This window comes from Sardina pilchardus, chromosome 9 (genome assembly GCF_963854185.1).
Source record: "Sardina pilchardus chromosome 9, fSarPil1.1, whole genome shotgun sequence".
Taxonomy (NCBI): Eukaryota; Metazoa; Chordata; class Actinopteri; order Clupeiformes; family Clupeidae; genus Sardina; species Sardina pilchardus.
The window spans coordinates 17,394,318-17,409,317 of record NC_085002.1 but is presented as its reverse complement, the minus strand read 5'-3'; the positions used below and the strand labels follow the sequence as shown (position 1 = coordinate 17,409,317).

General features: G+C 46.3%; 1 protein-coding gene across 1 annotated transcript in view; it reads right to left on the bottom strand.

Moving 5' to 3' along the window:
- Positions 1-15,000, bottom strand: part of arhgef10la (Rho guanine nucleotide exchange factor (GEF) 10-like a) — a 121,266-nt gene that overhangs the window by 85,757 nt on the left and 20,509 nt on the right. Inside the window, exons 7-13 of the mRNA XM_062544971.1 lie at positions 13,391-13,483; positions 11,279-11,387; positions 9,949-10,052; positions 7,599-7,676; positions 4,865-5,044; positions 1,511-1,627; positions 71-163 (exon numbers count right to left, since the gene is read on the bottom strand). Of these exons, the coding sequence (XP_062400955.1) occupies positions 71-163; positions 1,511-1,627; positions 4,865-5,044; positions 7,599-7,676; positions 9,949-10,052; positions 11,279-11,387; positions 13,391-13,483 (774 nt within the window). The remainder of the gene's footprint in view (positions 1-70; positions 164-1,510; positions 1,628-4,864; positions 5,045-7,598; positions 7,677-9,948; positions 10,053-11,278; positions 11,388-13,390; positions 13,484-15,000) is intronic.

Genomic DNA, 15,000 nt, shown 5'->3' with positions numbered 1-15,000 from the left:
GGTGGTGGGTGGAGGTGGCGGTGGTGGTGTAGCTAGAGTAACAAGGTTTGTCGGCGGAGCAGAGACTGACCTGGAGTAGGAGGATGAACTGGGGGAAGCGCTGGATGGGCTTCACCATCAGGCCGTACAGGGTGATGCGGTCAGTGCTGGAAGCCTGTTTCCTCTACAGGGGGCAAGGAGCGAGAAAGGAGAGAGAGAGAGAGAGAGAGAGAGAGAGAGAGAGAGAGAAGGAGGGGGTGGGAGAGAGAGAGGAGGGAGGGGGGAAGAGAGATGAGAGAAAGATTAGACAGATTCAAATAGGGGAAGGGAAACTGTAGCACCACAGAGAGGAAGTGTGTCCAATTAGATGAACAGAGAGAGACGGATAGAGAGAGATCTCTGCACCCTGAGGGAGGAGAAGATCTTTGAGTGGTATGGAAACGAGGGAGAGAGTGGGTGAGGGTTAGTATTACTCTATCGATTCCCAATGCAGTGCCCTCGGAACTTGGCCGACATTGGAAAAGCGTGTGTGCGTGCGTGTGCGGGTGTGTGTGTGTTTGTGTGTGTGGTTGCGTATCAGTGTAGGTGGGCAAGGGCTGCGCATAAGTGAGAAAGGAGGAAAAAAACAGAGTGTGTGTTCCACTGAGTGGGCAAAACTAATTAAACACAAACTCAGGTCAAATGCACCTTTCAATAAGCTAAAGTTTTTAATTGTCATTCCGCAGGAAGTTTTGAGATTCTAAAAGACTTAGACTGACTCAACCGCAATCCTCTCATGCAATTCCGCTTGGGGGCAAAACCACGGATTTTTGCCTCTGTGTCTGAACACACCAAGTAGATAACCTCAGACTACATCAATTTCATGGTGGTCACAGAGGCACGGGGAGAGAGGACCAACGCCATTTTTCATTTCACAAATGTACCTTTTTTTTCTTTGTGCTTTCATTTGCAATTGGTGTTGCTCAGCAAAAACTGAACTCTAGCAATAAAACCTACTGCATGTGGACGAAGTGAAATTGAGGAGGCATCTTACATTCATGGGGGTTCTATTGCTTTTAGGCGGAAAAGTTAAGTGCACGGTCAAGCCACTGAAAATAAAGGCTTGCAAAACACCTTTGGAGGCTGCCGGAGCCTAAAATGATATAATGGGGAATAATTTACAATAAATTACTATTTTTAAAAGATGTGCTGTCAGTGGGATGATTAATCACTTTTGTTTAAGGAGAGTCTTGCCAGGGTTTCATGAAGAGCCCTTTTTAACAACAAGGACCCTAGCTGTCAGTGGAAAGTTTCTCCCAGTTCAAAGGAGTGTCCTTTGGTGATGAAATTTGCTAGCTGAAATTAAAAAAAAATCTTCTTCATCTTATGACTATGCCTTTTATGTTGAAGTTTTATGACTAGAAATAAATAAAATAAACAAACAAGATTAATAAACAAACATGCATAAGTCCAACTGAAGGGCTGAGAGAGAAGCCCTCAGGGCTGAAAAACATTTCATGTCGGTGTTTATGAGGAGAGGAGACTCGCTCACCTTCAGGAACTCCAGAAAGGCGGGTTTGGACATGCAGGCCTTCTTGATGAGAGCCATGGCATTGGTGAAGTTGTTCACATAGTCACTGTACACATCCACCACCATGGACTTGGAGAACTGTGGAAACAAGATGGGTCATCAATCAATCTGACTTTTATTCAGGGGAATTGACTGATCACGACAGTGATACCCTGAGTATTCACATAGGTGTAGTCAAGGCTCGTAGTCAAGAAAACACAGAATAAAATAACAATAAAATCGAATAAAACTGACAGAGCCAGCTAAAGGCACATTTAAATAGGAACAGAAATAAAGTCATGTTTAGAGGAAGGGCAAACACTTTGAGACAACAAAAAAAGCCAGGAGGAGGGAAATAGAGTTTTTGTCCAGAAACAGAAATGCTTCTCTATTTTCATTCCACATCCATCACCATTTCGGGGCTAGTTGTGCGACAAAAGGAAGCTCGGTAAAAAAAATGCTTTTCAGGTATGCATCGCGTTCAACCCACCTTTCCTCGAGCAAAATCATCCTGTGGAACAATGGACCCAGCAGATATGACATACCACAGCGTGATAACACATTAGCCGTAGACTGCATTACAAATATCTCCCCCGCTGTGAGATAGATTGATAGTCAGTAGCCCCAGAAAGCTGGCAGAAAATCCCCCATAAACCCTTTTCAGAGATGCTGGCATTCAGATATGTGCAGAGGGCTCTCTGTTGTTTTGCACGACGAAGCTCCGGTTTGTTCCTACCGGTTCAGCCTGACTACCCCGCCACCCCCACAACCCCCCCCCCCCACACCCTCCCCTCCTCCTCGGGGAGTCCACAGGTGTGATGCACTCTTGAAAGAAGAGGCACCTTAATGGGAAGGGGATGATAATTTCAGTCAGGCACTTATGGAGGTCTGATCTGTTTACCATTGGGGGGAGTGGAGACCAAAACACTCGGCGATCCATTATATAGGAGCCCATTGAGAGCAGGGAGCATGGCACGCATCCATTCATTCAGCTTTGATTAAGCACAAGCAGAGCTGCTGACGGCAGCACCGGGGTGGGGGGTGGGGTGGGGTGGGGGGGGTGGGGGGGAGTTAGTGGGCAGGCGGGGAGATAATTAACGAGTAGCCCATGGGCTTCTGGTCGCATCTACCCATCCCTCATGAGCACGCATAACACGCATCCAAAACACACACACACAAAAATGAGTATACCTGTGTTCACATGCGTACACCAACGCACCAGCATACACGCACTATCCATCATATCCACCGCACACTCTCGCACACTTAAATGCACACTCATGCTGACCCTTACACACACTCTCAGACACTAATGCTTACTAAGAGGCTCTCCTCTTCTACATGTTCACAAATAGGCACTTAGGTCTGCCTGTCCTCCTCAAACGTAATACACTCATACACAAACTCGCTGTGTATGGCGTTGATGTTAAAAACCTCCTGACTACCAGCAGTTCATTTTTGTCCTCTCTAGACTAGAGGACCTTTCTAAAATGGAATATCAAATATCAAAATATATGGGGGTGGGGTTTTGGGAACGTCCTCTTTTTCTTCCTGGAAAATTGGGTCGATTTGACCCATGACATTACAAGAAAAAAAGAAGAAGTTCCCAAAACCCCACCCCCATACATTTGGTATCAATTAAAAGTCCTGAATGTCCTCTATAGAGTAGGAAAGGAGTTAGGTCAGTAGCATGCATGGTCTGGTCAAGTTTACAGATGTCCTCTAGAGAGGACAAAACTAACCTCTGGTAGTCAGGAGGTTAAAGACACTAAAATCCTTAGGCCTACACATGCAAACCCTCCACACAGATATTACTCGATCCACACACTTCCATCGAGATCCACGTTCAATACATACACAGATCTTTCACTGTTGCGCACACGTGCAGAAGAGAGACATCCATCTCGGATAATCATTAACTGAATGTGCCAAGGAAATCGGTTGCGAATAACGACGTGGGCACACGTGTGGAAGAGAAAGAGAGTGGGCGCGAGAGCCAATATGTTCATGGCGCTCGGAGAATGTATGTGCTTATTTAAGGCTGTGTGATTGTGAGCGTGTGTGTGTGTGTGTGTGTGTGTGTGTGTGTGTGTGTGTGTGTCTGTGTGTCTGTGTGTCTGTGTGTGCTCTCTCTGCGCACACACATGAACATGTTCATCTTCCCATTCTCCAGTCCCTATCGCTGCAGGGGGTCGTTCGAGTGTTGGAGATCAATGGAGTCATCCCCACACACAGCACACAGACACAGGAGGGTGGGTGGAGGGGTGGGCAGTGTGGTGTAGGGCCTTTTTCCTTTAACCGGTAAATAATGAGCAGGCCTTATGGATGATCACCGCACCAAGGGTCATCACACCACACTCATTCATTAGCCCATTAGAGCTGCCGACAAAGCCACACTCACACCGGGAGCGCCGGCTTCTTCATTTGCAGACACGCGGGGGGAATCCATCACGGCCGTAATAGACTCCATATCAGTTTTAAAAGGTACCAGCGTGCTTCCTTTGGGCCCCACAGACGGTTCAAGTGGCGTTGGTCACTCGTCAACTCAAGCGAAGGTATTGGCGCAAACATGAGCGCAAGGAATCCATTACAGACACAATAGGGGTTATGCGGAACGTCAGAAGGCTTATCGACTGATAACATTGATTCTGACACATACACAGTAAAAAATAACGATAAATAAGCATATGTAGGTGATAGGTAAAAGATTGTTTTATATTTGGATCACTGATACTCAAATCAGTGTTGATGGTTGATTTTATCTTTGCATCCTTTTATACAAAACAATACAGACAACATACAGATGATAAAACCGGATTTAAAATGCAGGTCAACAGTATTTTAGCTGACAATAGCTTAATTGCTGTCAGAATCAATGGTATCACTCGATAAGTGGATGTGATTAGACCCGTTTTCTGGTATAGCCTTCTGACGTTCTGGATAACCCCTATTAATACAGACCCACAAGCGGAGACACAGACATATGCACATACACGTGATGGTGAATGGTAAATAGACCTTTTTATAGCATGTATTCTCCAAAGCACATAACAGATATATATATATATATACATATATATATATATATATATATATATATATATATACGCCTCTCAGTTCATCCATTCACTCACACAATCAAACCTACGAATGACCAAATGATGCCATTCAAAAGCGCTGTACTGTATATAGCCGAACACACAGGCACATGTTCCATGTTCATATAATCATCCTCAAAGGCACACACACACACACACACACACACACACACACAGAGACGACCAAGGCACACACTCCATTACACAGTGGCCTGTAACAGGATTATCTGGCACTCACTGAAGCAACGAAGAGGTCACCGATCTTCTCGCAGGCGTCCCAATCTGCCACGCGCGAGGCCAGGGCGATCTGGAACATGGAGTGGCACTGGGTGATCTCGCGCACGCGGTAGAAGATGGGCCGGATCTTGCGCGGGCTCAGGATACGGGGCTCGGCCTCCAGCAGGGGGCGCTGGTACTCCTGGAGGACAGAGGGACAGAGGGACAGAGGGAGCAGGAGAGGAGAGGAGAGGGATGGAGGGAGCAGGAGAGGAGAGGAGAGAAGAGAAGAGGAGAGAGATCATTGGCGATGGGAGATGCAAGGATGAGACCACTCTTAAAAGGTCATCTGTGTGACTTTCTAGTGGTCTAGTGGAAAGTTGGTGGTATCTCTCAAGGGACACCCTCCTTTCTTTGCTCCTGAAGCAATTGATCATGAGCCATTAACCTTGCTTCCCATTTACAATGCCAGACACAAACAATGAGCCTATTTCACAAGATGTCGCCACTGTGTAAACTAGCTTCCTCTGGAACAGCTCAGTCTATAGGAAAGACAGAAACAGGAAGATGATTTACCCTGCCAATTAAGGCATTACTAACATCAACTATAGGCCAGACACCTGGACACTGTGAAATTGGCTCATGAACAGCCATACAGGACCATGCGGAGTGAACTGCTCAATTGGACAAAAATTGTGTTGGACCAGTTAAGTACCTTTAGAACATTTAAGTGAAGTGAACGGACTTCCTTCAGAATAATATGAAAGACTTAAATCATTCAGAAGCACAAAACCCTTTGCCATTGGCAGCAGTTATACATTTTTTTTGCAGCAATCATTATGCAGAACTATCAGACCTCTGAATGTTGGGAAACTTCATTCAAGTTAGTGGAACTTTCACATAACACAGAACACCATATAATAAGCATGTAGAACTAAAGGACATTAAATATCAGACGAAGCTGACATTAGCTGATGTATCGGCACAATCATGCCGCAAACTGGCGTCGGGGTGACAACATGAACCCTTGTTTCACAGGTGGCCTTTCAGTTGGTTTCCGTCAGGATTGGTTTTAGTGAGGGTGGCATTTTCAAGACCTATAAGCATTCCTTCCAGACAAATGACAAATGAGTTTGTATGCTTTTTGTATTCAGACTTTTTTCAGCATGTATTACGGCACCGACACCCACACCCACCCTCACCCACACACACATACACACACACACACACACACACACACACACACACACACACACATACACACATACACACACACACGGACAGTTAAGGTCATGGCACTTTTAAAAGCTCAACCACTTAAATAACTAAAAGATATAAGACAATAACCCATTTTGACTGCGTTCAAAAGAGCAGCGAGAAAATCAAACGTCCGAGTCCTTAAAGCCCTTTACTGATTCAGACATGAGAGACTGCTCTTAAGAGGACCTCCTATCTCCTCTCTCTTTTTATAAGGCCACTGTATCACCAGTTAAAGGCTTTTATCAGCCGTGCAACTGTGGGAATTGTTCTAGCCAGGCAGACGTGCATCCCTTATCGCTTCCAGAGTTATGGAATCTTTCATCAAGAGCAAGCCATCCTTGGAGTCCATCTCCAGCATGGCACGCTGAGCTGCAGCAACACTCATCACACATCTACCCCTAGGTGGCCATGATGAAATCTATATGGTGCTGTGGACCAATATACAGTACTCTATTATATATGTGTGTGTGTGTGTGTGTGTGTGTGTGTGTGTGTGTGTGTGTGTGTGTGTGTGTGTGTGTGGTGTTTCATCTTTTTTCCTCAAAGTTGGCCATTGATTTATTTTTTTGGTCATTGGCTTTGAGTGAGGAATGCATAACCTATAGAAAGTGTAATACGGTCTCTGCTTTCTCGACTTGCTCACACACACACACACACACACACACACACACACACACACACACACACACACACACACACACACACACAGGTCTCTGTGAATAAGAAAAGAAATTGAATCTCCAGATGCCCCAAGAAAGAAAGAAGAAATGGTAATCTTTTCCAGTGTTCCAGTGTTCCAGCTAACCCAAAGATTCACAGCCATCTGTGTGTTGCAAAGAAAGCAAAACAGGAGTATTACCAGTCTAATTGCACGTAATGTCCATCTTTGGGCATCCATTCATAAAGATTTTATCGGACTTTCAATAGATGGGACTAGTTCTTCTTCTTGTTGTAATGAATTAATGAATGAATGATTAATTGTTATTGTTCTCATTAATGTAGCTGTTATAGTTGTAGTACCACAAAGCATGTGGATCTACCCACTTTGAATGAGGACGTTCTGACAAACATAATAGTGTATTTTGTGCAAAAGGTGCCTGGACCATTTCCCCCTCACAGGATCATAGAGCAAGGACAATTTAGAACTATTATGGACCCAAAGCACCTAACAATATCACACGAATTTCACCTGATGTCTTTTTCTCTCTGAATGGCCTAATGAACAGCGCTCCTCCATTCACCGTGGCCAGTGAGATGTGTCCGGACCCTAATCTGGTTTCCCCGAGACCCAGCTGGGCTGCTATTCCCTCTATGACGCCACGCTTGATTCGGGGCTGGCTAAGACTCCCCAGGAGGCCTCAGGATTCTGTGAGGCTGAAAGCGCTGCGTCTCGCCCCCGCCGAGGAGACGAGGGGGTAGGAGAGAGGGAGGGAGAGACTGTGGAGGGAGAAAGCGAGGAGGCGGTGGGGGACAGTCGGGGAGACAGTCGGACTCACCTGAAGGATTCTCTTCAGGGACTCCAGGTAGCTTCTCTCGCTCTGGACGATTGAGCCGAGGATGTGGCGGCGAACGATCTGAGGGGAGAAGAAAAGCAGGCAATTAGAGGGTCCAATGGAGACACTGCAGCACTGAGGGGGGGGGGACGGGGGGGGGTTGCAGGGGAGCCTGGGTAATTAAGGACACACTGATCCATTCTGGCCAATTGTCTGGATGGCTGAGAGAGGATGGGGAAGTTTAGTGGGCGGGGGGTGGGAGGGGGGTGGTGGGTGTGGGGAGAGAGCAGCAAATATTGGCTTTTGCGGTTCCTCAGCGCACACGGTACATGTGTGTGAGGATAAGAGAGAGGGAGAGACAGATAAAGAGAGAATGTGTGTGTGTGTGTGTACCCGTGTCCATGTGTGTGAGCATAAATGTGTCTATGGGTGGTTGACGTTTTAGGCCGAAAAAAAGTTTTTGAAAAAAAAATCAGATATTATGCATGGAAATCACTTAGTTATGTTGTACTGACTCTCCCATTCCCAAAATATGTATGATCTTTTAGAATTTGTATTGGAATTCATATTTATTCACTAATGTCTTGTGTTAGTGGCTAAAATTATCATATGGTGTGACATGAAAGTTATTGTGTGTAAAACTATAATGTGGTATATATTTTTTATGTGAGTCAGTGTATCATAATCTTCTATCTTTACTTCATCAAGATCTAGCATTTCCTTGTGGAAATGTATTATATTTTACAGTATATTTATTCATCAATACACAAAGTAAGGCATTTGTCCCTAATTTTTCAATAAACTTCATATTAATTTGGACATATCTTGATACAAAAGAAATGAAATGCATACAATGTTTGCTGACCCTATTTCCTATCTGTCACATTCAGATTTGTATGATTTAGACTCCGAAAGCCTTTTTATTTTCATAATTTCTTGATGTTTCTTGATGTCACACCAAATGATATGGTGTCACACCATATGATAAATTACACCAAATAACAATCTGTTAACGCAAAAATGTGAATATATGCATTTCACAAACAATAAATCACAGTTTAAGACAAATATATCACATAAAGGATCACTGTTAAAAACTCAGAACTTTGTAAAACAGAATTCCACCAGATATTGTACAGCACTTGGGTAATAGGTGCCACATATTAAATAATAAATGTTAACAAAATGTTAAATATGTTAAAATATGTATAACACTAAACTATTAATTAAACATATCTTTGAAAAAAACATTATTTATGTAGGAAAATACAGATTATATCATATAGTGTGACAAATAAATCATATGGTGTGACAGAAAAAACCCATCACACCATATGATATGGGGTCACTCCATATGAGGTTTCATGCACTTAGCAGAACAATGAGTCTTGAGGATACATGCTAGGACCAAAATCATATGCTCACTTTAACATGGTAACAAAGATGTAAAGGTAATTTTGACCAAAAAACTATTTACTTTTGAAATTTTCCTGAAAAATGGGTCACACCAAAAGACAGCGAAAAGTGGAACTGAGATAGGAGTGCTGGAAATACTTGATTTATTGAAAGAAATATGAGAGATAACTCAACACGTAAACTTCCAATGTCCTTCTGAGAAGTTATTATACTTCCTGAATGAGGAAGGACCCCCTATCCCTAAAGGTCTCCACACAATTGCACATTTAAAAAACATAATTTAGGGTCACACCATATGATATTGATTTTTGGGACAAAACGTTTTTGTTTATGGCTTGTTCAAAAATATTATGCCTGGACTTTAAACACTACAGACTTACAAGTAGACATCTTTAGTATTCATTGTATTCAAGTAATGGGAAAATATATTAATTAGATTTTTTTTTATTCAAAATCAAACTTTGTGAAATGGGCTCGGGACAGTCACGCCATATGAGCTTTTCCTGGTTTGGCTGAACATTTTGAGAAATAGGAATATGACTGGCATGAATGGTCCATATGTTCATATAAAGCAGGTTTTTCTGAACAATATAACCACATTTATTTGCAGATTAGACATTTCTTTACTTCAGTTTGACACTCTGGACCAAAAAAAGGCCATGTCATGTCAACCACCCCTATGTGTATTAAATTATGTATGAGGAGAACAAACTTGCTCACTCTGACTGTACCATTGCATTGACAACACGAGGCAAATGTCAGACTTTCCTCTCCCCTCTATCTCACTGTGTCACTTCTTTCCATTGCCTACAACAAGCGCTATCTCTACCCTCCTTCCCGCCCCTCCCCTCCAGTCTCTGCCGTTTGCCTATTACTTTGCCTCAGAGTAAACACTGGCTCAATCCCCTCGCTCACACACACACTCACACACACGAACCTGGTGGCTGTTGAGTCCATCTGGCATAGGACCCAGTTGTGGAGGAGGATGCTTTGCCTCTGACACGGTTACATCCAAGTACCCTGCATCATCTTCGGCATCCTCTACACACACACACACACACACACAGAGAGAAAGAGAGAGAGAGAATGAAACACTATATAGTTTTGCTCTGTCCACAGCCACAATGGAGCAGAGCAGAACAAACAGAATAGGTACATATACCGCCCTAACAAGAAAAGGCTTGAAGGGCTTGAAAAATTCATTGAAACATAGCACTCCAACAGAAACAGCAAAGCCTGGCAATCACACACACACACACACACACACACACACACACACACACACTAATACACTCTCACTGAGATAGACACAGAGAGAAACATTCAAACAACTTCCTCTGCCAGATCACAAAAGCAGCCACTCAAGAAAAAAAGAATAAATCAAACACGGTTGTGCACATAGGTGCTTCAGTTGAAAACTTCCGGCAAGATAACAATGAATAATACATTTAAAAAACCAACAACAACAAACATCAACAACCATACCAACAACAACAACATCAACATCAACATCAACATCAACATCATCAACAACAACAACAAGAACAGTACCAATATCAACCTAAACATAAGAGTTTCTGATGGCCTTTTAACCTCTGCGGGATTGTTGGAGAAGTTTCCATTCTCCGGCGGTTATCTGTGTCTCGCCGCCTCAGGCCGGGCGTCTCCATTAGCGACGGCTAATCCCGTCCCCTTTGTGCTGAACGGCATTATGGGAACAGGAGACAGTCATGGGGAATTTTCCGCCCGTCTCTCCCGCACATCAAAAGCCCCTCGCGTCAGCCACAATGGCCGCCGATAATCGGAGCACGCCAGCTTGACTTGATCCCGGCTCCCACGCCTCCCTCCTCCCCACGCACACGCACACACACACACACACACACACACACACACACACACACACACACACACACACGTGTACACACATACACACGCACACACACACATACACACACGCACACAAACGGCCCCCTGTTTCATTTCCTATATCTTACATCATCTGGACGGCTTTATTTTCTCTTCCTTGAAGTCCTTTGCTCTTCAAGCGGAGGGGTATTAGAGGAGCTGTGGGAAGTGCCTCCCCGTCAAAAAAACACACTCACACAAGTAGAGGGTGACAGTGGACCCTTCTGCCCTCAGGCCTTCTGTCTCATTTGCACCTCCCCCCCACACACACACACACACACACACGCACCATACACACATGCACACGCACACACACACACACTGGAGACACTGGAGACTTCCCTCGTCAACCCCACACTCACCCGCGTGGTCCTTCCGGTGCAGGAAGGAGACCCTCCTCATGACGGCTATCTTGGTCTTCTCCAGCCCATCCTTGGTTCCACTCCGGGCAGCCCTCATCAGCTGCTGCACCTGCAGAGAGAGAGAGAGAGAGAGAGAAAGATGGGAAGAGAGAGAGAGAGAGAGAGAGAGAGAGAGAGAGAGATGAAGGAGGACAAGAGCCAGGGAGAGGAGACAGACAGGGGGAGAGATAGAGAGAGAGAGAGAGAGAGAACAGCGTGAAACCAAACGTCCTGCTCCATCCCTTCAGGCCCTTGTTATGTGGCTTCTAGAAAGGGCAGATGACCCACTGAGAACAGATCCCCTGGTGAGGAAAAGGTCAAGCGTGGCTAAAAAATCGGCGGTCCTCTGACACACACATCCTCCAGACAATCCCGCCCGCTCTCACTCCACTGGCTAAGTTCGGTCAGTAGAGAGACGGAACAGAGAGACCGGGCACTGCTGTGAGACCAACACCAAGTCACCACAAGTCACCCCTCTCTCTGAGCTTCAAATATCGGCTGGTTCTCTTAAGAGGTGGTGACTGTAAGGATCTAAGCAAGAGGCTATTTTTATAACTCGTTTTTCTTTTTTTCTTTTTTAAGTCTACACCAGCCTCGGGAAAGCAGGTCATAAATTGGGAGCATTTGGCAGTGTCGGTGGCAGTAAACATCAGACTGTTTACTTCATTTATTCATGAGGCCTCCCAAAGTAAAAGAGCTATTCAGAGGGAGGGGGGGGGGGGAGTTTAGCTCATCTACACAAGCATATGCATGCGAGTGGGATACAGGCGCTCAGTAGATGAGCGAGTAGGCGGAAGAAGAGAATAGAGGAGAAGAAAGGAGAAAAGAGAAGAGGAGAGAAGAGAAGAGAAGTTTGGGTATGTCACTTTTCTCAAAGCTAATTCAAAAGACCCTCCACTTTGTGTGCAGAAAATGAAAGGACTGCACTGTAAGCAGATACACACTGTATGTGGTAATGTCATCCAAAACTGCACACACTGCCCTTTCCCAAAGAGTTGCCAGGAACGGCAGGGCCTAAGAACACAAAGTCTTGGCGATATTTTACAAACAAAACACTGCCATGCCATGCCTATCCAAAGGATATTTTCTTTTGGGTGTCTTGAAAAGGGAAGATTTTATAAAATATTGTCTATTTTATTTTCTGATGGAGGGCATAAATATCTGTACCTGGAGTTGTGTGTTTTTCCCCAGCTTAAACCCTGGCCATTATCACCGAGACATGGCAGGTTGATGAGGCATGGCTTTTCTGGAGTTCTCTCACACACCTCTTATTTGCATCACCACAGGAGCAACACGCCTCCAACCAGCCTGACCTAATAAGCCCCACAGAGACTCCTCACTCCTACTAAACCCCACTCACATTCACTCAGGCCCACGGCAGACAGGCAGGCAGGCAGGCAGGCAGGCAGGCAGACAGCGGCTCTCACTCTGGAACATGGGGGCCATCTCCCAAAAGTGTCATGGTACAATGACCATTGTTAAATACTAGAACAATTTGCTTTCTCTCTCACACACACACTCTCTCTCTCTCTCTCACACACACACACACACACACACGAACACACACACACACACACACACACACGATTGTCACGGTTGTTGGATAACAATGCTTGGGGAAAATGCACTGCCGCATTGGGCCGTGGCTGAGAGATGGACATGGCCCGGAGGCAGCTGCTGAGTTGGACTCCCAGACAGCCTGCAGACAACGGATGGAGAGATGGACAGATGGAAGGGCGGAGAGATGGAACAGCGGAGGAGTGGAGGGAGGATACAGAGAGGATGGGTGGAGGGAGAGATGAAAAGGTGGAGGGAAAGGAAAGGTGAAGGGGTGCAGGAATGGAGAGATGAAGAGTAGAGGAGTGGAGGGACACAGAGAGGATGGGAGGAGGAGTGGAGGGATGATACAGAGAGGATGGGTGGAGGGAGAGATGAAAAGGTGGAAGGAAAGGAAAGGTGAAGGGGTGCAGGAATGGAGAGATGAAGAAGAGTGGAGGAGTGGAAAGATGGAGGTATGGAGAGAAATTATGGATGAATGGAGAGGTGGAGAGGTGGAGGGGGTTGGTGGGATACCTTCACGTCATAGTGCTTCCCCCCCAGTCTGGAGGCCAGCTCCCGCCTCGTCCTGGCACAGCGCTCCCGCAGCCGACGCACGTCAGGGGAAAGCTACCGGTACCGCCAACCGCACGTGGCAGAGAGAGAGAGAGGGGGCGGGCAGGGCAGGGCAGGGCAGGGCAGGGTGGGGAGGCAGTCGAGGAGAACGAGGATGAGGAGGCCCGGGGAAGCGAGGAAGGTCAGCGCAAAAAGCCACAGAGGAGAAGCGCGGGAGCCGAGGGAGAAGGACACAGCAAAGAGGAGAGAGATAAGCAGAGGAGAGAGAGAGAGAGAGGGAGGAGGGAGGGAGGGAGAGGGAGAGAGGGGGGGGGGGGAGGAGGGAGGGAAGGAGGGAGGGAGAGACACAGCAGTAGTAAGGCACGAGTGAATAAAAACCAGATGAAGAGGCTGAGGAGAAGAATCACAGCATTATGCAGGGCAGGCAGTGAAGCTAAGATCACAGCTTTGGTTAGGCGCTCAAACAGCATGTAGAAAAACAGCAGAGAGAGAAGGCGTTCTGTCTCCGTCTACACCACCCCCCCCCCCCACACACACACACACACACACACCACACACCACACACCACCCACCCCCGTCCCTCCGCCTCTCTTACTCAATCTTGGAATTTTTCATTCTCCTATGATGCTAATTCTCCAAAAATCAATCACAGCCTCGCTCACACACAAAGATAACTACACACATGCACAAAAGGCGCGAACACACACACACACACACACACACACACACACACACACACACACACATGCACGCACTCACACACGCACGCACGCGCACGCACACGCACACACACACACATACATACACACACACATACACGCACACACACACACACTCACACACAAACAGACACAGAAGCGCATGCACTCGATCATTTTCATACCAAAAACCATTTGAGTGAAACATTGATCTGAACATTCTCAGAGTCTGCGCAGCCAATTACAACTTTGTGATTGTGCGCCATCCGTCCCCGGGTTTCACTCCAACCGCGCCCCAGCGGGGGGGTGGGGGGGGGGGTGGAGTGGGCTGCCAGGATAACACACACACAACTTGTAATTGAGAGTGTTCATTTACACTTGACGCACATCACACTGTCTCAGTGCAAGGCATTAGCCGGGATTAGACTGCAGGATCTAATTGAATTACACTTTTAATGGCTCGACTAGTAGACTCAACTTAGAACGGAAGAAGATGATGCGGGAGGTGGAGTAGGGTTCGGATGGGTTGCTGGAGAATATAAGTGAGGGAGGTCCGGAAAGGTCCGATCAAGGGGGTGGCATTTTTCTTTCTTTTTTTTTTTTTTGCTGGAGGCATGGAGGCGGATTGGAGAAATGATTATACATCAAGAGCGAGCTGAGACTAGCCATTTTCCTGCCCCGATCTGACCCTGTGCGTCCAAGTGGCAGGAGGGCAAGGGGGAGGTGGGGGTGATGAGGGGTCAGCGCGAAGCACGTCCAAATGGCATCTGCAGCTTGCATTACGCTGCCATTATGCGAGAGGCGTTAAGGCTCAGCCAACGCAGGCGGACTGTTCATGAAGGGGGGGGGGGGGGGGAGTGGGGGGGCAAGCTG